General features: G+C 36.6%; 1 protein-coding gene and 1 non-coding gene across 5 annotated transcripts; both read left to right on the top strand.

The window, feature by feature from the left end:
- The first annotated feature begins 379 nt into the window (after positions 1-379).
- Positions 380-25418, top strand: CCAR1 (cell division cycle and apoptosis regulator 1). 4 transcript variants are annotated; one of them, XM_087964062.1, is made up of 26 exons: positions 380-441; positions 1125-1152; positions 2536-2642; positions 5316-5485; positions 6136-6180; positions 7384-7416; positions 8507-8700; positions 9012-9126; positions 9264-9450; positions 10127-10256; positions 10460-10621; positions 10988-11213; positions 11869-11982; positions 12664-12830; positions 13511-13721; positions 14560-14643; positions 15107-15292; positions 16542-16733; positions 17415-17648; positions 17952-18063; positions 20207-20289; positions 21651-21797; positions 22594-22714; positions 23285-23470; positions 23856-24061; positions 24172-25418. In XM_087964062.1, the coding sequence occupies exons 3-26, from the start codon at positions 2570-2572 to the stop codon at positions 24229-24231; spliced, it is 3438 nt and encodes a 1145-aa protein (XP_087820188.1). In that variant the 5' UTR covers positions 380-441; positions 1125-1152; positions 2536-2569; the 3' UTR covers positions 24232-25418. The 4 variants fall into 4 exon arrangements, with proteins under 4 accessions (XP_087820188.1, XP_087820189.1, XP_026528601.2 ...); XM_087964063.1 differs by having other exon boundaries at positions 7390-7416; XM_026672816.2 differs by lacking the exon at positions 1125-1152.
- LOC113415432 (small nucleolar RNA SNORD98) lies at positions 12356-12418 on the top strand. Its single transcript, XR_003371306.1, has one exon. It is a non-coding gene; the product is annotated as a small nucleolar RNA SNORD98 (small nucleolar RNA).
- Positions 25419-25889: the final 471 nt, after the last annotated feature.

The following is a 25889-nucleotide window of genomic DNA, read 5'->3' on the forward strand; positions in this document are numbered from 1 at the left end:
TTAAACGAGCCCCTATGTTCTTGGAAGTGTTAAACGCCCTATAAGCAGTTGTGCAAAAGCAACACCTTTTCCTCTGCCCGGAAGTAAAATACACACTTATCACCTGCCCCGTAACAAGATGGCGGCAAAATATACGCCACGCAACCTCATTGACAGCTTTTCCCTTCGCGTTCGCTCGAGGAAATAAAAGACACTTCTTTCGGCGCATGCGCCACGCGACTCCATTCTTTGTTTTGGAGCCCGTAATCCCAGCCTCCCGGAGCACGTGCACGAGGGCGAAAGCGGCCTGACTTTGGAACGTCACTCTTGTGCGCGACGGCGAGCTCGCCCAACTCCCCTCGCATCTCGCGCGTTCTCTGCGCCTGCGCCGTCGCTCTTCGCCTGAGGGGTGCTGGAGGAATTTGAAATGGCTTCTCCGTGTCCGCCTTCGGCCCTTTTCAGGTAAAGAGAGCGGCGCGATTTAATTTGCGCGGGAGCGGGGAGCCGGGCCCGTCCTTTCGGGGAAGGGGGAAAAGCCTTCGTGTTTCCTCAGAGCAGGCTTGGGTGAAGAGTGCGGGAGAAGCTCTCCTGGGGCGGCAGGCCTCAGCCCCGCGTTGTGGACGGGCCGTGGGGAAGCGGCGGGCTGAGGTTCTTTCCCCTCGCCACTAAGGATGCTTCCCTGAGCAAGGCGGAGGCCGACCGCTCTGACCCGGGACCCCAAGAGGCCCGCCTTTGCCCTTTCGCGGAACCTTTGCCGTTAAACCAGCGGGAGAGTTTCTTCTTTGTTACTATTCTCTCTCGCAGTCCTTTGCATCCCACAAATTCACTATTGAGCACCTTTTCTTTGTGTGGGGTTGATTCCACGCGCGTTTTTACTCAAAGGGGGAATTGGGACTGAGTGAATCAGCCTTGCTATTCTGCTTAGGCCAGGACAGCCCCGTTTAGCTTTTTCGCAACGAGCGTGAGAACTTCCAGTTCTGGATCTGAATATTTTTTTTTGAACGCCTGTTTTGTTTTTGTTTTTTAATTTCTCTTCTATTTGTAGGACTGTCTGGCAGTGGATATTGTGTTTTCATGTATAACCTGGGTGTGATGATGTGCTTTCCTTAATGCCAACTGCTTTCTTGGTTTATTTTTCTTTTCAGCTCCACTTTCTTTTGTTGAGAAACTTCTGTAAGTCATTTGTCTGCACTAGCAATTTTTGCTACGTCCATCTGGGTGACATATTTGCTTTAATTGCCACACCATTATTATCCACGACGGTACTGGCGGGATTAATATGGGATGCTTAATGACTGAATTAATTTTCTAGATTTGCATGACATATCAAATCACCAAGTGATCACTTGGGCTTCATATACTTGGTTACATGTATTTGGCTGCCTTGTTCAGTGTCTGTTGTAAGCACAGCTGCTGGATCATACTGGAGATGCATTTTCTTACTAGAAGAACAACTGAAAAGTGTTCTTGATGAGTCACTCTGTTTGAAGATGGACTATATATACTCTACTTGTTACTGATCAGATTTTGGTGTGTTTGTATATAATAAGTAGAGCTAATAGATGAAATTTTGTGAGAACCAAAGTTTATTTGTATTTTTCACGGGAAGTATTTACTATCGCTTCCTTTCTCAAGACATCCGGTTTGTCATGGTTTCTCTTATTAGAGCAAGCAGTTGTCTCAAAGGTGCTTTTTTTTCTTCAAAAGGCAACCGGACTGTTTTTTCCTTTAAGAAGAAAATTTTTCACTTTTCACCCAAGAAGCTTCATCAGTTTTGATGGAGGGCGGTGGAAGAATAAATTTGGAGTAATTCAGTTACTATCCTCCTTCCATTTGCCCCCTCCCCCACCATCTGAACTGATGAAGCTTCTTGGATGAGAAGTGAAATGTTTTTTTTTCTTCAAGGTAAAAACAATCCAGTTGCCTTTTGAAGAAAAAAGCACCTTTGAGACAACTATGTAGTGGATGACTCAGAATCTCCACAGACATAGAATAAACATAGTTTTCATCTATAAGGATCTTCACATACTGGCCAGATCATTTGTAAGACTGCCTATCTCCAATTGCCTCAGCTTGTTCCAAGAGAATCCAGCAGGAAGGCATAGTTCAAGTCCCTTCTTTCCTGGCAAAACCTAGGGGACAGACCTTCTCTATTATGGCAGCTGTCCATAGAACATCATCCCTTCCCTCAGAGGTTCAGATAGTCCCTATCCTGCCGGCACTGTGTACAGTAAAATCCTGAATACTTGGTGCTTCCCCTGTCATTAGCCACTGTGCAAGATGAAACTCTTTACAATAAAATATTTTTGAATAGACTCTACAATGTCTGGCCGTGACTGACTATTCTTTTTCCTTTTTTATTTCATTGTTCTGTTTCTCTCTTACTTTCCTGCTTCTGTACAATTGGAAGATGTCCAGAATTGCTTTATACTTGGCAGCCATATAAATCAAATGTAAATGCATATGTATGTCACACATAGATAGCTAATTTTGTCCATGATCCAGGAATTAGCTGCATGTTAAAGTGCTAATGGTCAGGGCTTTTTTTTTTTTAAGAAACTAAACAGGCAGAAGAATTTTACCTCTCACAATGGCACAGTTTGGAGGACAGAAGAATCCCCCCTGGGCTACTCAGTTTACAGCTACAGCAGTTTCTCAGCCAGGTCAGTTTCCACTTTCTTAAACAATTACTACTACTGATTCCTTTCTGATTGTCTGAGTAAATGGAAATAAAACAAATGTAAAAAGATTAGCTTTGAAAAACATTTTAAGTGGATTGAAAACAATGCAGATATTAATTTTGAATAGGAAATAAGTTACACTTTCATATGAATGAATGACTAACATTGTGGAGAAGCAGTTGTAAGCTTTTATATCAATATGTCTGATTGCTTTTTTCTTGATTTTCTCTGATCAGGAAATCTCTGAAACATACATGCTATTTTTAGTTATATTTTTCCCTATTTTATTTTTACAGTCCCCCTCTTTTGTTCGATTTATTATGTAACAAAAATATGCTTAGCTATCTTTTAAAACATCTATTTTTGGCTTCATATCTATTTTAGATAGTGATATTCAGTTATACAATTGAATCTTGTCAAATATATAACAACACAAGCTGTTCAACATTCAATATTCTTGATGAACTGCTTAAAGTCTGAAGGCTGTGCAAGTTAAATTTGCTGAATTGTGGTTTGTTTTAACAAGTATTTAAGTCATGGTGGCTTAGTTCTAGCCTTTAGTCTTTAGGAAGAAGAGAGTAAACAAGAACAGAGAATTTTTATCTGGTACTGCTAAATTTGTGAAGCTGTTCAGATGCATTTAAGGAGAGCTGTTGACTTATTGGGTTAGACCAGGGGTGTCCAACCTTCCACCTTCCCTGGGCCACATTAGAAGATGAAAATTTGGTTTGGGCCGCACATATAATAAATTATTATAAAATAATTATATTATAAAATTATATAATAAATTATAAATTATTTTTATTATTTATTATTAATTATTTATTAAAATTATTTCTTTTTTATTAATTTGGGGGGGGGGGGGGGGGGGAAGAAAGCTCGCCCGCCTCGCGCCTACCTCTCCTCCTGCAAATGGCCCGGCTGGATGCGGCAGGACTGGAAGGCGAGGACCGGGAGGCTCGGTGCAGCAGCAGCGGCGGCAGGGGCAGAAGCAGCGGCAGCAGCGGCGGTGGTGGGGGCAGAAGCGGTGGCGGGGGGGGGCAGAAGCGGCGGCGGCGGCAGGGGCAGAAGCAGCAAAGGCGCCGCCCGCCTTTTCTGTTGCTGCTTGGCATGGCACTCACCTCGCCCCGCCTCGCGCCTGCCTCTCTTCCTCCTCCTCGCTGGCTCTTGCCAGGGTTGGGGTGGGCACTGGGCCGCATTACGAGGTGACCTGGGCCGCATGCGGCCCGTGGGCCGCGGGTTGGACAAGCCTGGGTTAGACTATTTTTTTCTGCCTGAGTAACTGACCCACCTTCCTCAGGCAAAAGCTTAGTTCTGACCAGCAGTCCTGAGGCATGGTGATGCCTGCCCGGTGCAAAGCTTATTGTTATCATGACAATCTAGATGGGAGGAGTAATGAGTTTTGTATTGGGGGTCTTTGTATGCTGCCTTGAGTCACTGTGAGCTGGGCAGCCACATAAAACTCCTTAATAAATATAAAAATAAACTGCCAGGCTAATTCCCAGGAGAGGGTAACGGTTGTGTCAATCCTCTCATTTACAAGCTTTTTAGGTTTGTAAAACAAGGGAAAGTTGAACTCGGAGTGTAAGCACAATTGTGGTTTTTCTTGGTGACTGTTTCACTTAATGACCAAATTGTGGTTGCTAAATGTATCGGCAGGGGAAGCATATGTCATTTCCTGCTTACAAGCACCTGTTGTAAAGTATCATTTTGGCCCCTGATAGAAACAGAATTTTGGAATGAAGTATGCCTTGGTCTGATCCAGCAGGTTTAATTATGTTCTTATGGTTCAGATCATGGTGAATATAAACCATTATTTACAGAGCATAATGTTTGTGTTCCAATGATGTTGATTGGCCTTTCTTACATTTTATTTCTTAAGGCCTACAGTTAACTATTTGAAGGTTCAATATTCAGCAAAGAGATAAATAGCACAAAGGGCAATTATATACAGTGTACGAATGTTTCTGGAATCATTTTAGAAGGTGTTCATAGGTGAACACAAGTACAATATTTAATGAATACTTTGGAATTTTGTGAATTAGAAAAAGATCTGTCATTTTATGCAGATAAGCAACAACAGGAGAGAGGAAGCCACACATTAACATGAAGTAGATGAATAAAAAAGATTATAAAAAGATGGAACTAATTTCAGAAAGCCTATTTAATTACTTTGGAGCAATTTTCTCTGCTGTGATGCTCATTTAAAATGTCAAACGCGTTCCTAAACTAAGATGGCAAGGCTATTTGGCCTTTTGTAGCATTTCCATCAGAAAGCAAGTGATTTGTTGAAGTAAGATCTTTCTTCTTTATCAAGGTACTGTACTCATTGGTAAGAAGAATTGAATTCTATGTGATCACCTGAATTTATACAGAGTGGTCATTAATTCTAATGTAAAACAGGCCTAATGTATTAAATTTGCATTCCATGTTTAAGTAAATACATATTTTGCCAGCATTGTATATTCAACACCGTCTATTTGAAAGGAAATATTTTTGTTTCAATTTAAAACTGCAGTTGCACCTTTCAAAATGCAAAGAGGAATCAGTTGTTCTACAAAATCTTGATGCTGTTAAAATCTATAGTGCTGGATTTGACTTGCAATCCCATTAATCAAAATTAGGATTTCCTAATGCTCAGCTCTTTCCTTTCAGCTGCTCTGGGTGTACAACAGCCTTCATTACTTGGAGCATCTCCTACAATATATACACAGCAAACTGCATTGGCGGCAGGACTCAGTACTCAGAGTCCAACGAACTATCAGCTCACTCAGACAGCTGCTTTGCAACAGCAAGCTGCAGCTGCAGCTGCCGCATTACAGCAGGTAAAAGGAACAGCCTTTCACCCAATGTAGCCCATGATAACGTCAAAGAATAAGCAGCAGAATTGGATAATTTTTATTTTGGAGGAAGTACTGCATATTAAGTCTGTACATGTACAATAGAGATCCTCTGTACATTTGGGGAAAACATATTACACATTGCTACTTAATAGGACTCTGCAAGTTTCATCTAATCTGCTTTGAAGATCCTATTTTGAGCCAGAAGTAGTTTGAGCCCACAATTTGACTTGGTTCATTTAGAAATGTGATTTTGGAAATCAAGAGCCATACACAAACTTTAAACAAAAATATTCAAGCATTTGATTTCCTTCTTCCCAAATAAGTGATGTAAATGAAAACAGAATTAAGAGGGACTGTTAAATTAATATTTATGCTTTTGGGCAACTGCTATTCATTTTATTAAATTGAGTTCCATACATATCCATTCATGTTGTAGAATCTAGAGTGATATTTGAGAAAAAATATTTCTGTATTTCAGTTCAGTTTTATGTTCCTAGGAAAATATTACCAATGTTTTGTTAACTAGAGCAATAGCTTAATTTTATTTTACATGTAATTATCTGAGATTGTTATGTGGCAATATATTTTTGTGTATATATATTTTAGTTATTCCCAGTTTGTATGTTTTTCAGCAATATTCACAACCTCAGCAGACCCTCTATAGCGTACAACAGCAGGTTTGTGTAACTCTTTATAGTTTTGTTGTGTCTGAATTGGGCTTTTTTTAAGGACTAGGCAGAAGGCCACAAAGTATATTTTAAACAAAGCATGTTTGTATTGGTGTCAAAAAAACTACATTGACAAGTTATAGGAGTCCAGTGTGACCCAAAGGAGACTTTTAAAGTTAAATACAGGTAGTCCTCGACTTACAACAGTTCATTTAATGACCCATTCAAAGTTATAATGTCACTGAAAAAAGTGATTTATGATCTCTTTTCACACTTACGGCTGTTGCAGCATCCTTATGGTCATGTGATCAAAATTCAGATGCTTGGCGACTGACTCACATTTATGACATTGTAGTGTCCCGGGTCACCTTTTGTGACCTTCTGACAAGCAAAATCAGTGGGCAAACCAGATTCACTTAACAACTGTGTTACTAATTTAACAACTGCAATGATTCACTTAACTGGCAAGAAAGGTAATAAAATGGAGCAAAATTGATTTAATTTTCGCTTTGCAACAAACAATTAGGGTTCAATTGTCATGTTGAGGACTACCTTATGCCTTTAAGCCCATGAAAGGCTTATTAATATATATAGCACCATTGCTTGCTGTATCAAGAAGCATCATTTGTCATGGATTTAGTCACTTTTTATATACTATTTAATAATGAATGCATGAAGTAGATATATTTAGCTTATATTGAACGTAGAAAAATATATTGAAGATTTGGAAAATATTGCTATTAGTTTGGATAGTTGGAATATCTTTTCTATAAAAATAAAAAAAAGGATAGCTTTATGTGAATAATATAGTCTGGGTGCATATACAGTTTTATAGGCAAACCAGCTGTCATCAGCATCATTGAATTTCTTCCATATAGAGTAGTAAAGGGAGAAGCATGCTTTAAATAACACAAAAAAGGAAACATTTTCTTATCCTTTAATGAAAGATGTTCTTATTCCTTTGTATAATTTTCTCCTTGAAGAGGTTGAACAATTCAACATAAAATGGGAAATGTTAAGTTACATAATAGTGTTTAAAATGTTATAACATAATAGTGTTATACATGTTTTCATGGAATTTGTAACCTTGCTATGCCAAGGTAGAAAGCAGGCATAAGCAATGTAATATTTTGCAATATTTTATGTATGTAAATACAGGTGGAATCAGAAAGTGTGCAGTATAAAAACTAATTATCTTGTTTATTTTTTAAGTTGCAGCAGCCTCAGCAAACACTTTTAACTCAGGTAAGTTAGCTTTTTAAAAATTCTCTTGTCATAAAACCTAATATGTGTAAGTATGATAGATTTTGCAGTTACACACACACACACACACACACACACACAGAGGGAGAGAGAAATATTTTTCTAGGGTAATATTTATTTATCAAATTTATATCCCATTTTTATTTTGTATATAATGCTTTCTCTTTTTTTCCATTACACCGTTACTTGGAAGAATTAGTAGTTTTATGTTGGGTAGTTCATATTTTAAAATAAAGTATCAGATATATTTGGTAGTTTTACATTTTTAATCCAATGGAATTAACTTCAAATATGTATGCTTTGAATTTCAAACAATATCATTTGAAAATATTTTAAAGTTGTTTAAAAAATGAAATTAGTATTTTTTTTCAGAGCAAATTGCTTTCACTTTCTAAATAACAGAATGCTTAATGGTAAAAATAATTATTTTGATACATGATACATTAAAAAAATACAGGTGCATCTTTACAAAGCTGGGTGAAAAGGCATTTAGGCGACTAGAATGAGTGTAAAAATTACAATATATTGTTGAATTGGCAGTAACAAAATAAAATAGGGAAAAATTTGAAATCTGAATGTGCTTTTATATGGAAGATGCTTAAGATGACAAAGATTAAGCTTCCTTTTTAGCTTCCAGTTAATTATTAATACTGGTTGTCTTTTGTCCTAAGACAAAATTCACACAGTGAATATCTCATATAAGATGTTTATTTGCTTACAAAATTAAATGGAAGTATCAATGGATGCGTCATACACCCATCCTGCTTACTGAACAGCTGTTTCTTCAAAACCATCCCTCTACCTCTTGCGTTGGTTTGGTGGAAAAGGCTGCCTTATGTGCAGGTTGGATTTCTGATGCATTGGTTAACCTACCTGAGATTCTTGTGGTTTACAGATAGGAAGGGGGGGGGAAAACCCTTTTTAAGATGGTCATCTTGCCTTCTTTGTGCTTCTGACAGATGCCATTCCATCACTTGGTACCACTCTTTACCAGAATATTGGTTAGTTCCTAACATTTAGCAAGCTCTGAATGCTTATAAGGCTTCCCGCTTCATTTTTTTTTTTTATTCAGCCAGCTGTGGCATTGCCAACAAGCCTTAGCCTCTCTACACCTCAACCAGCAGCACAGATAACTGTTTCGTATCCAGCACCACGGTCAAGTCAGCAGCAGACCCAGCCCCAGAAACAGCGGGTCTTCACTGGGGTGGTTACCAAGCTCCATGACAATTTTGGTTTTGTTGACGAAGATGTGTTCTTCCAACTCAGGTAGGTTAATCTCTGGTTTGTACATAATTGATGGCAGCATGAATAATGAATTGTATTTCAGTAGTGAACTATGCCCCAGATGCTTCCAAGAAGATGTAAACAAAAGGTTGCAGACAGAAGTGTTCTTTTTTTTTTTTTTTTAACTTAATTGGTTTGGTTTTTAAAATCCTCAACTAGTCCCATGTCTCTTTTTCTGAAACCTATTCCACCCAGCAAATATAGCTAGATTTTTTTTTTTAGTTTAAGAATCAGTTTTACCTGAAGAGAGTAGTGGCATAAAGCCAATATTGTGGCCTTCTTTAATTCTGCAGCGCTGTTAAAGGGAAGACTCCTCAAGCTGGAGACCGTGTTTTGGTAGAAGCCACATATAATCCTAATATGCCTTTCAAATGGAACGCACAGCGAATTCAAACACTACCAAACCAGGTACGCTAAGCTCTTGTCCATTCATTTGTCCAAATTCACACAGCCGCCCATTTGACAAAATGGACTTTCCAATCTATTGTTATTGGCACCTCTGAGGTGAAGCTGAGCCACATGATGTTCTTTTTTTTCCTTACTAGAACCAAACTCAGACCCAGCCTTTACTCAAGACTCCTCCACCAGGGCTCCAACCCATCGCCCAGCAGCCTGCGTTCAGCGTCCAGGCGCAGCCCCAGCCTCTCTTGCAGGCACAAATATCAGCCGGTTCTATAACACCTTTGCTTCAGGCACAACCCCAGCCGTTATTGCAGCAGCCACAACAGAAAGGTATTCCCTGAAGCATGACTTGGGACTTTTGGTTAATATGAGGTACAGTATGTTTTCATGTGCTGCTCGGGAACATAAATGGGCCAGACATTATCATCATCAGTTTGTGTTTTGTCATCGGTGGCTTGAACAGAAAACTTCTCTACTGCCACCTGACCGGGAAGGGATCAGAAGTTTATTCTAAAGTTCCCAGGTCATCTGTTAGCAACGTCCCTGCACTAGAAGGGAAGAACAAATTGTTTCCCTTTGTATGCATTTATCAATGTAAACTCATGGGTGATGTACAAAATTCCAAACGATCCCCATATGAGGACCCAGATTGTTGGGGGCAATATGCTGACTCTAAACAGCTTTTATAGGGTTGTAATGCACTATGAAGCGGCATATAAGTAAGTGCTATGGCTATGTTAACTATTGCTGGATCCTGCTGTTGGCATTTGCAGCAAATTACAAGCCACAACTGAGTTTGTTATTCAGTATATCCATAATAAATTGTTTCATCCCTGATGTGTTAAATCTGGCTTAATGAAGGCTTTGATTTATTAGAAGGTATTTCTGCACCTTCCCGCCTTGAAAATACAGAAAGTAATCCAATAGTTTTGTTTTATTAACACACTATTATGAAAAAGTTTTTTAAAACTTGTGGTTTCCTTCCCCCCCACCCCACCCCAAAAAGCTGGTTTGCTACAGCCTCCTGTTCGAATAGTTTCACAGCCTCAGCCAGCCCGAAGATTAGATCCACCACCTAGATTTTCAGGCCGGAATGACAGAGGAGACCCCATGGCTAACAGAAAAGATGATAGAAGGTGTGTTATAAAATTCCAGTTAATTTTCTTTCATGGATAATTATTTAAAGATAAAAGCAATATTTTGATAAAAGGAAATGTATAGGAATATTATTTAAATTTCGTTGGCAATTCCTGCTGCTGGAATGATAGACTGTGTTTGGTGCATTCCTAATGTCACAGAGACTAAAATTAAAAAAAATGTATTTCATGTTTGTTTTAAGTCGTGAGAGAGAGCGTGAGAGGCGCAGGTCACGAGAAAGATCACCCCAGAGGAAACGTTCTCGAGAGAGATCACCTCGAAGAGAGAGAGAAAGATCCCCTCGAAGACCCCGGCGTGTTGTGCCTCGTTATACAGTGCAGTTTTCCAAGTTCTCGTTAGATTGGTATGTTGCTTAATGCATCTCATTTTTACTTTTCTTTATGGAAAGAGACTGAAGTATGGAATAGGTGAGGCTAAGAATCTTCATTTTTATTCATTGTAATCTAAGAAAGCATCCTTTCCAGACTTGCAGCTCTATTTACAGCCCCTAAAATTCTACCCAACTGTCCATGCTAATGAAGACTACACAAGTAATAATAAAAGGCTGCTATTCTGAATATGGTCTGTCAAAAAGCCTTAAAAATTACAATTTTCTCTAAAGCCAAACCAAACTGACTGTTTATACTCAGCTCTATATTTGGTGAGAATGAACTTTTTATACGTTTGGATGTCTTTACATTTGTAAAATAAATATTCTTATCATTTAAAGCCTTAGTTGTGATATGATGGAACTGAGGCGACGATACCAGAACTTATATATTCCAAGTGACTTCTTTGATGCCCAGTTTACTTGGGTAGATGCCTTTCCTATGCCAAGACCATTTCAGCTGGGAAACTACTGCAATTTCTATGTAATGCAAAGAGAAGTCGACCCCCTGGATAAGAACACAGCTGTTCTGGACCCAGCAGATGCTGATCATCTTTACAGCGCAAAGGTGTGTGTGGCATCCCAGGTGCCACATCTTCTTTACAAATCCAGGGAGAGTTTAGTTCTATCAGAAGCATTTATGCCCTGTGTTCTTTATTTTTAATAGAGGGCTCAGGAACTAGAGCAGGTCTGGATTCAGCCTTTTTCTCTATCTGACCCTGAAATAAAGAGTAACTGCATCAGGATGATTATAAAAAGAATTGATTGAACATCACATAATTTATTAGAAAACAGGAATGCAGTTGACATTCTGAGCACTTAATGTTTGATTTTCAAATTGATAGGAATACACAGTTGATTTGTATTTGTTTATGGACTCTTAGTGGGCCTTTGAAACTTATATGTAGAGTGTAAATGCTTTTAAGGTTGTAATTTGAATATCTAAAGAGCATTGAACCAAAAATTAAGCATTTAAGTAATGTTGAGTTTCTTAAATTGACCACTTTAAAATATATACAGTATGTAAATATTTTTTCATATAGGTCACTCAGATTTGCATCAGTTTTTGTCCATTTGTTGATGGGTTGGCATAAAAAAGCAAATCAGACCCTCCCCCTTTCACATCCCAAATGCCTCTTCAATTATCTTTGGGGGGTCAGGTTTTGTACTATGTTTTGTAGCATTGCTTATTTCACATGACACTTATCTTGCTGTTCTAACAGGTGATGCTTATGGCTAGTCCAAGCATGGAAGATCTTTATCACAAATCATGTGCCCTTGCTGAAGACTCACAAGAAGTCCGGGATGGTTTTCAGCACCCCGCTAGACTTATAAAGGTTAAAAGAAATTCTAGTAAAAACATTTTCTTACAAAGTCCTTATCCAAGTTGGGGGTGTGGCTTTAGTTTCCATCATTCCTCACTAGCGATCATGTTGAATATATGGCGGATGAGAAGTTTAATTCCACTCGTGGACATAGAATTTCTGTGTTGACTTATCTGGGTGCATTTGAAACATAATTGCATTCTTGTGTCTTAAATCCAGATTGCTGGTCAAGTTAGCATTTGCTTCTTTTTAGCCATGTAAAATATTTTTAAGCCTGTACTCTACACTAGCTTTCACAAAGTTATTTTATTAGACTATTTCCATCTGTTTTGTCTGCAGCTTCTGTCCAATGGCAGAACGTATACAGGGATCTTGCAAAATTAATGGGTAATGATGTTTAAACCTATTCCATTGCTGAAACATATTGTAGAAAACAAAAGCTGAACTCATCTTTTTTGCAAGACTGCTACTTTATTATAGGTCACAGTCTCATCAACTCTAAAATAAAACCAAATTATATTCACGTGGAATTTGTCATATAGGGCTGTGCTATAAAACCTACAAATCCAGTAATACTTGCTAATGCAGAGAAACCAACCAACACTCCTTTAGGATTTCACTTTCATTGTTTCGCAGTTCAGAGATATTTTTCTTCTTGTAGCTAAGTATTAATTAAGTAACTTTCTTGTCTAGTTTTTAGTGGGTATGAAAGGGAAGGATGAAGCCATGGCTATTGGTGGACATTGGTCACCGTCACTCGATGGACCTGACCCAGAGAAAGACCCATCTGTGCTGATTAAAACTGCTATCCGGTGTTGCAGGGCCCTAACAGGAATTGATTTAAGTGTTTGCACACAATGGTAAGTATTGTATTTTTGGAATATTCTGGAGAACTTGAAGCATGAATAAATTGAAATGATTTTATCCAAGCCAGCCTCTTCCTCTCTTTATCAGGATCCAGTAGTTATCCAGGTAAACTACTCAAGTTGCTGTCCTAGTTAACAATGCAAATGTGATTTGGTGCCAAAGGTTTGAAAAATGAGCTTTTAAAATCATGTATTTGTTGTGTGAATTTTGCAATGCCTGTATGTTAAAATATTTTTCATTTCACGCATAGCTGGAGGAGATCGTCAAGGAAACTTCATTTCATTATTCTTGTGTTACAATTAGATGTTTGGGGTAGCCATATCTTCTGTTGGATTTTCTAGTTCAATGTTAAATCATCTGTCTATGCTTTGCAAGCAGTTGGACACCAAATTTAAAAGATAATTCTACTAAACCTAAATTCAGTTCCAATGCTGCGCATTTTGATATGGACTAGCCAATGCATTGCCTTTGGCAATTAATGTACATTCTTCAGCAGCTGTTTTAAAATAAGTTCTTCAAGTTTTCCAAAGAGAATATATGGCTTTTTTTTTTTTCTTTAAAAATATTCAGGTTGTCGCAGCAAAGTTTCTTTACTTGATGTGCTGCAGTGAACTAGGCTCTATAAAATGTGTTCTAGAATTTTTTTTCCAACATGCTTCTTCCCTTGCAACAGGTACCGTTTTGCAGAGATTCGCTACCATCGCCCTGAGGAGACCCACAAGGGGCGTACGGTTCCAGCTCATGTGGAGACAGTGGTTTTATTTTTCCTGGATGTTTGGCATTGCCTTCCCACCCGCTCAGAGTGGGAAACCCTCTCCCGAGGATACAAGCAGCAGCTGGTCGAGAAGCTTCAGGGTGAACGCAAGGAGGCTGATGGAGAACAGGCACTGAACGCTAATCCCTTTTTCTATTTCTGCTTCTCACAGGCGCAGGAACACAGGCACAAAACGCACATCACATGCTACACCACAAACATACCTAGAAGGAACATAACTGGTAACAATGACTGGTAAACCAGCTTTCAGCAGTGTAGAATCCTTTTTTGTTTAACTTCAGCTAGTGTACTAACTTAAAATGGAATTATGCGGATGCAACAGGTGGAATTAAAACTGTGCATTGAATTCACAAACCTTTGACATCTTAGAATTAGTTGCTGGAATCTGGGACCAGTTGAGTGAGATTCAGTGTTAAGAATTGTGTAAAGCAAAAAAAAAAAAACCTTGAGTTTTTTCTCATATTTTAGCCTTTAAAATATATATATATGTATATATATATATAAAATGGTACTTGAAAATAGGCAAAACGTTGAAATTACATAGCCTTTTCAGGCTGTATGGCTGTTGGCATCTTGGTTTCTGTAAAAGGTCTAACGAAATGAGAATATTTTGGGTGGTTTGAAATTTGGGGAAAATCACAGGCTATGTGGTTAGTGGTGACCAGAAATGTCTGTGTATCCCTGATGTTTGTTGTTTGTTGGGTTTTTTTTATCACCCTTTTGTGTTTCACAGAGGAGACTCTTATTGGCTGATGAGAGAGGCACTATGATCATTATTAAAATAGCAGAATGTGGTATGTGGCTTTGTTGAAATGGTAACTTTAGGAGAAGACTATCTGAGGAAACTGTTGTGACCTTGCCCATTTCAGCTGCAGAATTTTAAAAAGACGGATCTTTGTTTTAATACTTTCCTGAAGAAGAATATTTTTCTTTGATTTTTTTTTTAGGATGAAGAGGAAAAAGATGATGGGGAAGCTAAAGAAATATCTACTCCTACTCATTGGTCCAAACTTGATCCTAAAGCAATGAAGGTAAGTGCAGTGAAGACTAGATCCAGTATTAAGACAACCATGTGCAATGAGATGCCCCTTTCCTTTATCCCTCCTGAACTCAGCTCCAGAAGATCCTTAGGAAGAAGTGAAAACTTAAAGGTTTCCTACCGTGCCAACTTCAGCTCCTAGAATTCCCCAGCCAGCAATGGTGGCTGGGGAATTCTGGGAGTTAGCGTCCACGCATGAAAGTTGCCAAGGTTGGGAAGCCCTGATTTAAGGCATAATTCTTAAAAATATTGAAGGATGTTTTTGTTTATTTTTCTGAAATGTTGGAAAATATACGTTTGCTTTTTTTTTAGGGGCTGTCTTAAAATTTTATCATATTTTTTGTTTACTTGCTAAAGTTTAATTTCATTATGTTTTAGAATGAATGAGGATATGTTCCTCAAGGTGCTTGATTGTATAAAAGTACATATCTGATTTATGTATTTAAATTAATTAGGTGAATGACCTACGCAAGGAATTAGAAAGCCGGACTCTTAGCTCGAAGGGTCTGAAATCCCAGCTAATAGCCCGGCTAACAAAACAACTAAAAGTGGAGGAGCAAAAAGAGGAACAGAAAGAATTGGAGAAATCTGAAAAGGAGGATGAGGAAGAAGAAGAAAGGAAGTCTGAAGACGATAAAGAGGTGGATAGCTAGTAAATTAATGTTTATGTGCTGATCCATAATGTGTTAATTTATAATTAAGTTGAATGGTTAAGTGTGTGAGAGAAGGACAATGATGTCAAAATCAGCCTTTACCTGTCTTGCTTAATCTTTTGAACTCTTAAAATTCACCAGAACCTGGGCTTAATTGTAGTGGTGGATGCTCCTCTCTCACAGTTAGTTCCTGTTGGTAAATCTACAGAGCAGAAAAATATTTGTTTCCTTGTAATTATTTGTATATCTTCAGCAAGGATGATGAAACCATAAAAAGGAACTAAGTCAATTATATTTACATTTATAATTTATATTTACATTTATAATGTAAATATAAATCCATGCGTGATGGCACAGTGGTCAGAATGCAGGCTGACTCTGCCCACTGTCTGGAGTTTGATCCTGACTGCTCAAGATTGACTCGGCCTTCCATCCTTCTGAGGTCAGTAAAATTAGGACCCAGTTTGCTGGTAATATTATGCTGACTCTAAACAGCTTAGAAATTGCTGTAAAGCACTATGGAGCAGTATATAAATCGAAGTGCTAGTGCTACGTCTATACTAATCATACTTTTTAACATAATATATGTTAAAATGTTAATGTTTTGTTGCTTGACTCCAAATAGTTTATGTTGTCTAGGAATAATCTCGGTAAACTCCAATAAGCAAACATGCAACAATCTAAAAATATGCCAGAAATACAGGAGTGTAAAAATGTCAGAATGATTGCCCACATTTGCCATAAAAATCAAAACAAAGCTTAAAAACCTGCAAATCAAGTATCAAACCTTTCCAAAAAGCCCACTCAAAGCCCATTCCAAACCATCCTGACAGCCTTCCAAAAAGCCATTAGGCAAGGCACTATACGCATCTCCAGAGGGACAGAATCCTACAGCTTCAGGTTCATCCCAGGCAGGGATTGTCTCCGGGTCCACTTTCCTTCCAATTGCTGTCAGACAGGAACCTAAACCTCTACTCCAGAGACATGCCCAGAATTATTCTGGAGGAGCCAGGTCTCCTAGCACTACTATTTCAATGTTCAAATGTTTTATGGCTAAATAAAGATTTCAATTTACACCCAGATTTATTTTATTGCTTACATTGCATTGGCTATCCACACAGAGAATGCAGGGAACACAGAGATGTTCCCTTCCCAGTAATGTGGTGGGCTAAAACTTTCTCTCTTTTTTTCTTGTTGAGATTATAGAACATTCAAATTGTTTTTCTCCATTCTTTAGGAAGAAGAGAGGAAACGGTTAGAAGAAGTAGAACGTCAGCGTCGAGAGAGAAGATATGTTTTGCCTGATGAACCTGCAATCATTGTGCATCCTAATTGGGCAGCCAAAAGTGGGAAGTTTGACTGCAGTATTATGTCTCTTAGTGTTCTTCTGGATTATAGACTGGAAGATAACAAAGAACATTCCTTCGAGGTAACTCTTTCCTCATTTTGGTATTGCAGGAATTCAGATGTTTGAATTCCACCAGCTTCCATTACATTGGGTGAATGTTTCTTTTTAATCTAAAAGTGGACTCTTTTATTTTGATTTTTAATTTTATTCTACAGTTTTGTATTTTTAATGAGAGAGTTCCTGATGCCAGATTTAGAGAGAGAGAAAAGGATTCTATTAGGAAGTTCAGATTTCATTACAACTGTAGTTCAATATTTGTTTAATTTTGACTGTTCTGTTTTTTTTTTTACAAGTATGGTAATAGGTGGTAGAGGTTAACCACACCCTATGACCACAGTTGGGACTGGAATTTTGGTCACTAAGCTATCAATCATTAAGCGAGTCACACCTGATTTTACAAACATTTTTACTGAAATCATTAGGCACATAACAATTGTGTGGTTATTAAGTTAATCAAGCTGTCATTAAGCGAACCCATCTTTCCAAATTGACTACTTGTCAGAAGTCAGAAAAGTCACAAATCACAAAAGCAAGCCAGTTGCCAAGCATCTGAATTGTTATCACATGACCCCAGGGGTGATGTGACTGGTCATAAATCACTTTCTGAAGTCATTGTAATTTGAACAGCCGTGTGGAGTACCTATAATATTTTATATAAGTATATAAAAGTAATGACTAGTTCTTTCAATATTCTTTGTTCAGGTTTCATTATTTGCAGAACTTTTCAATGAAATGCTTCAGAGGGATTTTGGTGTACGAATCTACAAAGCATTGTTGTCTCTTCCGGATAAGGAAGATAAAAAAGACAAAAAAACCAAGAAAGATGAGAAAAAAGAGAAAAGGGAAGAGCGAGATGATGAAAATGATGACCCTAAGCCCAAGAGAAGAAAATCTGGCGATGATAAAGATAAAAAAGATGATAGAGATGATAAAAGGGTTGGTGTCATTTTCTGGGGAAACAATTTGCCTCTTTTGTATGTGTTTACTATTTTTTTTTCATACACGTTAACAAAATGAACTTAAGCTGATATTGACAGTATTTTCAGATTTATTTGGTAGGAATTCCCAAATATATTTCCCTTTTCAATGTTAAGTTTTAAAAGTGGTATATAAGAAAATGCAATTATTATTTGTTTGAGAGTTTTAGAACCGTATTTACATGCTATTAACTGGTTCCATGGGGATTTAAATAATTTTGCCCAATCATGGATTGTATTAATGTTTTGTGGTTATTTACAGAGGGAAGATAAAAGGAAAGATGATTCTAAGGACGATGATGAAATGGAAGATGACAATAACCAGGAAGAATATGATCCAATGGAAGCTGAAGATGCAGAAGATGAAGATGATGGTATGTTGAACATATTTTTTAAGTTAAAAGGAAGCAGAACTTCCAATATTGTGGTATAGTTGCATGTTGTATGTGGAAAAAATGCTTAACATTCTATTTATTCAAGGAAATTTATATGGCTGCCCAATTCCCCCTCAGTGACTCTGGGCAACTTACAAATATAAATATAAAAATCTCGTATAAAAAACAATAAAAGTGATAACCCCCATCTCGCTTAACATTGAATTAAAATAATAAAAAAGAACTAGTATATTTTTGTTTTTTCAAATGGTATCAGTAGAATATTTTTTTCCTTTTGTAAGGGAAAAGTCCATATCTAGCTGAGAAATAGGTATATCTTTGGAGATACTTAACAATGTACAAAGAATTAAAAACAAACAGCGGAAAGGAAATATATCATTGTATACAGTCATGTAGAAAAGAAAGTACACCCTTTTGAATTTTATGGTTTTATGCATCAGGACATAATAAAAAAACCATCTGGTCCTTAGCAGTTCTTAAAAATAGGTAAATACAGTCTTAGAAGAACAACACCGCATAACATATTACACCATGTCATCATTTATTTTGCCAAAAAAAAAAGGGCAAAATGGAGAAGCCACATGTGAAAAACTTAGTATATGTTGTGATTCAATAGCTTATAGAATCACCTTTAATTTGAAGTAATTGTTTTCTGTATGACTTTATCAGCCTCTCAAAAATCATTGTTGAGGAGTTTTGGCCCACTCTTCTTTACAACTTTGCTTCAGTTAATTGAGGTTTGTGGGGATGAATTTATGCACAACCCTCCTGAGGCCCTGCCTTAGCATTTCAGTTGGGTTGAGATCTGATCTTTGACTGGGCCATTACAATATCTTGATTCTTTTGTGTATGTAGTTTCTCAGTCATCCAGGTAATGTCCCAAAGGTGCTTTTTTCAAGAGGCAACTGGACTTTCTGTTTTTTTCTTTGAAGACATTTCACTTCTCATCCCAGAAGCTTCTTCAGCTCTTCCAACAGTCTGTGTCTGTGCTAAACAGTAAAGGAACACAGGGCACAGCTCCAGAACTGAAGAAGCTTCTGGGATGAGAAGTGAAATGTCTTCAAAGAAAAACCAAAAAGTCAAATTGAAAAAAGCACCTTTGGGATGATTTGATTCTTTTCTTTTTCTGTGATTCTGTTGTAGATTTTCTGGTGTGCTTGAGATCATTGTCCTATTGCATGACCTAGAGTCAGTAACGCTTTAGCTGTCAAACAGATGATCCCACATTTTATTCCAGAATACTTTTATATACAGAGGAGTTCATGATCTACTCAATGACTGCAAGATGCCCAAATCCTGTGGCTGCAAAACTAAACCCAAACAACCCCCCTTCACCACCGTGTTTGACAGTTGGTATTGAGGTGTATATGTTGATATGCTGTGTTTGGTTTTCACCAAACATGGCACCGTGCATTATGGCCAAACATTTCTACTTTGGTCTCATCTGTCCAAAGGACAACGTTGCAGAAGTCTTGTGATTTGTCCAGATGCAACTTTGCAAACCTAAGGTGTGCTGCCATTCCTGGCAACCCTTCCAAACAAACCATATGGCCTTATAACCTTTCCTAGATTGATGGGCAGCAACAATTGCTCTTCTAAGGCCATTGCTGACTTCTCCATTTGGGTTTCTTTTTATAATATAAATTATGACATGGTAATATGTCACATGTTGTTGTTCATCTGAAGTTTTATATTTGCCTACTTTTAAGAACTACTCAAAGACCAGATGATTTTTACTATGTCCTGATATGTAAAACCATAGAACTCAAGGAGGCTGTACTTCCTTTTTCACATGACTGTCTATCAATTTATATTCTTAAAGAAGGATAGAAACATTGTAAACTTCCTTATTCATTATTTCTACCAAATATAGCAGTTATGTAGCCAACTGTAATAAGAAAAAATATTTAATATATGCAAGAAATTATGACTAATTAATTTTTTTAACCAAAGTAAATTCCCAAATATTTAAAAATCACAGATCCAAGTTTTTCATGTTTTCTTTTTGTATCTTTTAGTTCTGATGCTATTTGTTCAATAAACAATATTAAGAAATAAAAGTATATATTTGATAGCATAAAATGTTTTGAGTATGTAAAAAAACTATTATCTGTTTTTATAGATAGGGATGATGAGGAAATGAATAGACGAGATGACAGAAGGGAGGGAAATCGACATTGCAAAGAGAGGGCTTCTAAAGATAAGGTATGTTATTATTTAATTTTTACATCATCTTTATTATTGTTTACAAATAACTCAAGGTAATGACCTATTTTCTCCACAACAACAATCCTGTGAGGTGGGTTGGGCTGAGAGTGACTGGCCCAAGGTCACCCAGACAGTTTTAATGCTAAGGCAGGACTAGAACTCACAGCTTCCTAATTCTAGGCTAGCACCTTAATCACTAGAAGGTATTTGGCTCTGTCAGGTTTAATACTGTTTCATTGCCTTCCTTTCACCAAAATATTGTAGCTAGATATAACCCCATTATTAGTTTCTGTTTTTTTAATCTTTGTTTTTTTAATCATTCTATTTCCACTTCACTTTATCCACAATTTTGGTTCCAGTATGGGGAGGCAATAGTGATGTAACTTTGGTGACCATTTGGTCCTGTTTTGGATTTGTTTCAACTTGTAGATTTCAAGGATGTGGATAAGGTTCCTGGAGAAGGATGCCTTACTCCATTTGGCTGATTAACACTCAAATCTACAAGTGTCTGGAAACTATTGATTATCTGGACTCAGTAATGTCAGATTTGCACCATGCATAAGAGAGTGCTTGATTGTCTTATATGATATTTCACGTTGGTACATACATGGGAAGTCCCTATGTTGCTCATTCACTAGGGAATATGCTTTAATTCTGTTTAATTTAAAATTTGTGTTTAAAGTGAAAGCACTTTTCCATTCACATGGAATGGCACGCAAATAATTATGTCCCATAATTAGTGCTATAATTTGTTTTCAGAAAGTAGTTAGGTTAATTGCTAATGCTATTTTCTTTTAGCTGGTAGGCAAGAATTCTGAACATTTTGCAAAAACATTTTGGACTGTCACTTTTTTTTGGTTTTAGTTTTTACTTGTAAAACAATAACAAAAAATGGAAAGGAATACATATACATACATAGAATAAACTGAAGATCGAAATGAAAATATGAAGATTATGGAGATATTTAAGAAAGACTGTCCCCTCAAAAAAAATTAAAGAAAAAAAGGATTATAGAAGTTCCTTCTCTCCTTTTTTCCCCAGCTCCTAATTTACTAGTTAAATAATTTTATAATATATTTTGGATTCATTTATATTTGGATGGTTTTGATTATTTTCTAAATGTGTTTTTCCCCAAAAACTACACTCTGAATAGCTTGCCTTGCTATGTAATATGTTATATATAAAAGAACAATTCCTGCTTGAATTTGATTTAATTTTTTGCTATAATAAGTGGAGGCTTTTCATTGTTTAGCTCGGTAATAGTAGTTAGTATTATAATATTGTACTAAGTTTTCCTATTATAAACTGATTCTATAAACAAATGTATTCACAAAAATGGTTATAATCTGTATTGTTAGGAAAGAAACAAGACCCAGATGGTAACTATTAATCGAGATCTTCTGATGGCATTTGTTTATTTTGATCAATGCCATTGTGCATATCTTCTTGAAAAAGATTTGGAAGAGATCTTGTACACGCTTGGACTTCACCTCTCAAGAGCTCAGGTGCGTTGTTGTAATCTTTCCTTCCTGACTATCAGCAACCATTATGACTGTTGAAAAAAAGAACTTTGTAGCCCATTTACAGCGATTTATGGCTTTTGCAGTGTCCCTCAGTTATATGATCACTATAACAAATCAGTATGCCATTACCCTATGTCTGACCACTGGTCCCACCCCACCTGAACAGATTGATTGGAGAGAAAAGTGTTGTATGAGAATAAGCTGTTTGCTCTTCTATGCTTGAAAGCAACGTGATCACTCTAGCAGCAGGAAAGGATCATGCAAAGGAGAAATTGCCCAGAGAAATCACTTGCTTTTTTTCCCTGCCCACCCATATCACACAGCAGAGCGGAAGAAAAAGAGAGAGTACTGTAAGGTGCTTGATTAGCACATGGATCCCAGGCTACAGCATGATCAATCACATTGTTTTCAATGTGTACAAGACAATAAGCAGGCACTCAAGTATTCATAAGGAATGGGGTGTGGTTAGGAGACAAAAGTCAAAGGTGTGAAACTAGTCTTGTCTCTTTCCAGCCTGAAAGCAGAATTGCGGTCATGTGGTTTCCCATTTAATGACTGTTTCACTCAATGGTAGAATTGCCAGTCCCAATTAAGGTCATTAAGAGAACACTACCTGTGGTCTTGTTGAAGACCAATCTTATGAGAAAAATATGTAAAAAATAAAGCCATTTCAAGTTAAAAATGGTGTGAATTGCTTGTTGTATTTATTCTATAATATCTTTATTGAATAAGACTTAGATATTTAAAATAATAATCTGTCTTCTTGTGTTAACCTTAGGTTAAGAAACTACTTAATAAAGTAGTACTTCGTGAATCTTGCTTTTATAGAAAACTGACAGATACTTCTAAAGATGAAGAAAATCCAGAAGAAATAGAAAGTCCGCCGGAAGAAATGTTCGGTAGCATATTTTTTATTAATAAAGATATTTCAAATCTAGAATACTTCCAGCATACTAATTTTGATTTTTTTGTAATAGTTATCACTGTCTTGATTGCTGATAATCTATGCTTCTAGTTTCATATTTCAGGTTCATTTATAAACTTCATAAATTGAAAGGACATTATGTGTAAAATGTTTTACTCATTTTTAATGTTTTAAAAAATGTTGAGAAAGTGTGATATTAAAAGTTGTAAAACAAACTGAAAAATGAGGAAATCAATATAAATTCTCAGGACTATTGATAGTGATAAAGATTTTCTGTTTATTTTGGGTGAACAATAGGCATTTAACTTCCAGACATTTTAATATACAAATCAATGTATCAATAAAAGAATAATAAAATAAAATATCAGTAATATTTTTATATTTTAGTAAGAAAAACATATTTAGTACAAATATATATTTTAGTAAGAAGAAAAACAAACACATAGAACCAAATTAATTGGAGGCTAAAACATTTTATTGCACTTATTGGAAATAAAACTTGGTTTTATTAAATTGTAATAATGCTAATTCTTAACTCCTATAGGAAACAGGCTGCTTCTACCGTCACCTGCGATAAAACAAGAATCCAAAACATCAGAAGAAAATGTCGGTCTCATTGTCTATAATGGAGCCATGGTGGATGTGGGGAGTCTCTTGCAGAAATTAGAGAAGAGTGAAAAAGCACGAGGTGAAATGGAACAGAAACTTCAGTCACTGGAAGAAAAAACAGGTGAGGGTGATATATTTTTTTTTTAATGAATTGAAAAAGGCTTAAGGCGCATTATATCTCCAAAAGAATTGGCACTAGACTAAAAGAAGAATGTATGAAAAAAATTCAAGTAATTGAAGGTTGGGTTGGGTTGGAGTCCCTCCCTCTTAACCCTAGGAAGGAGGCAAGGGCAAACAAGTTTTGTCAAGAAAACTGCAGACTAATCCAGGCAGTTTCAGGAGTCAACACTGAGTGGAAGGTACTGCATGTCCTAAAAAAAACCAAACCCTTACTAGCTCTCTTTCACAGACTAAGGTATCAGCCTAGTATTTTACGCCTTCTGTAATAATGTTAACGTTTTAGAAAGATACAGTTTGAAAGATTACAAATCATTCCATTTTTCCAGATGAAGATGAAAAGACTATATTGAGTTTGGAGAATTTAAACAAAAGCCTCTCTGCAGAAATTAAAGAGGTTAAAAAAGAGCTCAGCCAGCTGCAAGAAAATCTGAAGATCTCAGAAGATACAAATCTACAGTTTGAAGGGCAGCTGACTAAGACCATCAAAGGTCTGGCAACAGTTATGGATGAAATACACATGGTTCTTAAGAAGGTAAAGCTCTCTGTAACTCTTCTGCAAAATTTCCTGAGAATAGAAAAACCGGACTGTCTTAATTTGGTTATTGCAGCTTTTCACTAATTCACTGTCTTCTCTTTCCATAGGATAATGTGAAGAATGAAGATAAAGATCAAACATCCAAAGAAAATGGAGCAAACTTATGACAAACATGCTGCTTGCTGGGAGAAAAAAGAATGTTACATAATGTAATATAAATCATGAAACTGGAGTGTATGAAAGTGATGCATGTTTAATTTAGTAGTATAAATACTTTAGTCCAAGCAAGGTTGTATAAAGTTTTATAAATGTGTGAGCCTGCTTCAAAAGATTGCTTGTAATTCACAGCCCTCGATTTGTTAGACACTCCTTGAGTGAAAATAATTTTGCATTGCAAAATGTTTTAGGGTAAACTTGGTTATAGTTTGAATGCTAATAAAGTTCATCAACTTCATGAAAAATAGCAAGTATTTAATTACAAAGTTTCCTTTTAAAATTTAGTGCAAACATTTTTCATTATTTATAGAGATGTCATTCTTAGGTTTTATTTCAGACTATTTAGGGTTTTTTTAATTAAAAAAATGGGTATATAAATCATAGCATGCTACTTAACTTTGCCAGTAAAGATTTTTAAATACACTCTTGAATTTTTGTCAGAGTTTTTCCCTTTGAATTATGAGTTTTCTTGGAAGTTCTTATTACTGTTTTGATGCACAGTAATTGAGGAAAAGAATAAGAAAATTATAGAACATTGATAAATTGGGGTTTATATAAAAACATATTTGTTTTATTATGCATATTTTGTAATCCTTGAAATGTTCTATTCCCTACATTAATATATTAGCAACTTTTAAAAATTTTATGAGAATGTACAATTGACTAAGACACACCAGGCCAGTAGATGTCAGTATAATGCTTTATTTGGAAAAATTGCTACTAGTTTTATATTGGCTTTCATTAAATTGGCTATTTACCTTCCCAGTGTTAATTTCTTAAGTCTGTCTTCCAATGAAGGTATTATATGCATTTCACACGTCATAAAATATCTAAATTTAAGCTGTAACACAGCATTTTTGTTATGTTAACGACATAATGTGGTATGGAAGAGTATACTTGGGCACAAGTATTTTGAGTTTACTCGGTATGAAAGGAGTAACTTAATATGAAACTTGGAATTAGATGTAAAATAGGTGCTATAATTAAGTAGCTGCCAGATTGACACCATGTTGTTGTTGGTAGCTTAAAAGGCAGAAGCCTTAAATGTCTCAAATTGTTCTGTTGGGTTCCTTGACATCAAATATTGACAATTGATTGTGAAAGCATTTTGAATAAACACTTCCCATTCCCAATCAAACCGATAATGTTTACATTATTACCTATTTAATCCAGAAAGCAAATTTTAAATAGTGATACAACACAGTGTGAAGATCGAAAGAGACATTCTAGCTCACGTGAAACGTGACATTTTCTCCATTTCCCACAAGGAAGGTTTCTGTGAGTGTCATCTTGCAGCAAAGTGTTGCAAGGTTTGTGCAATCACCTTGTTCAAAGTATAGAGAGTGTCTATTAAAAGATGACCTTGGGAAGTCAGGTAGTCTATAATGTTCCCCCAGGCACTTCCATCTGGAAGAAAACTTCCTTTCTCACTGAAGAGTTGGCTAGCAAGTTTCACCAAGGGCTGGTTCAGTGCATGTAGAACTTTTACCCATGCTGACCAAACATGCTGAGGAAAAGAGGATTTCCATTCTACAAGGCTGATATACAGGGTTATGTGCTCATACTCTTCCTGTACCTGTTGGGCAAACCTCCTTGGCCAGCCCCCAAA

Source organism: Notechis scutatus, chromosome 4 (assembly GCF_049901735.1).
Source record: "Notechis scutatus isolate UNSWTSFEM ecotype Mainland chromosome 4, rNotScu1.2, whole genome shotgun sequence".
Classification (NCBI taxonomy): Eukaryota; Metazoa; Chordata; class Lepidosauria; order Squamata; family Elapidae; genus Notechis; species Notechis scutatus.

Coding starts and splice junctions, on each gene's coding strand:
- CCAR1 (XM_087964062.1), top strand. CDS start 2,570: ATGGCACAGTTTGGAGGACAGAAGAATCCCCCCTGGGCTACTCAGTTT. Junction 10,622..10,987: donor TCCAAGTTCTCGTTAGATTG/GTATGTTGCTTA, acceptor TATCATTTAAAG/CCTTAGTTGTGATATGATGG. Junction 23,471..23,855: donor GTCACTGGAAGAAAAAACAG/GTGAGGGTGATA, acceptor CCATTTTTCCAG/ATGAAGATGAAAAGACTATA.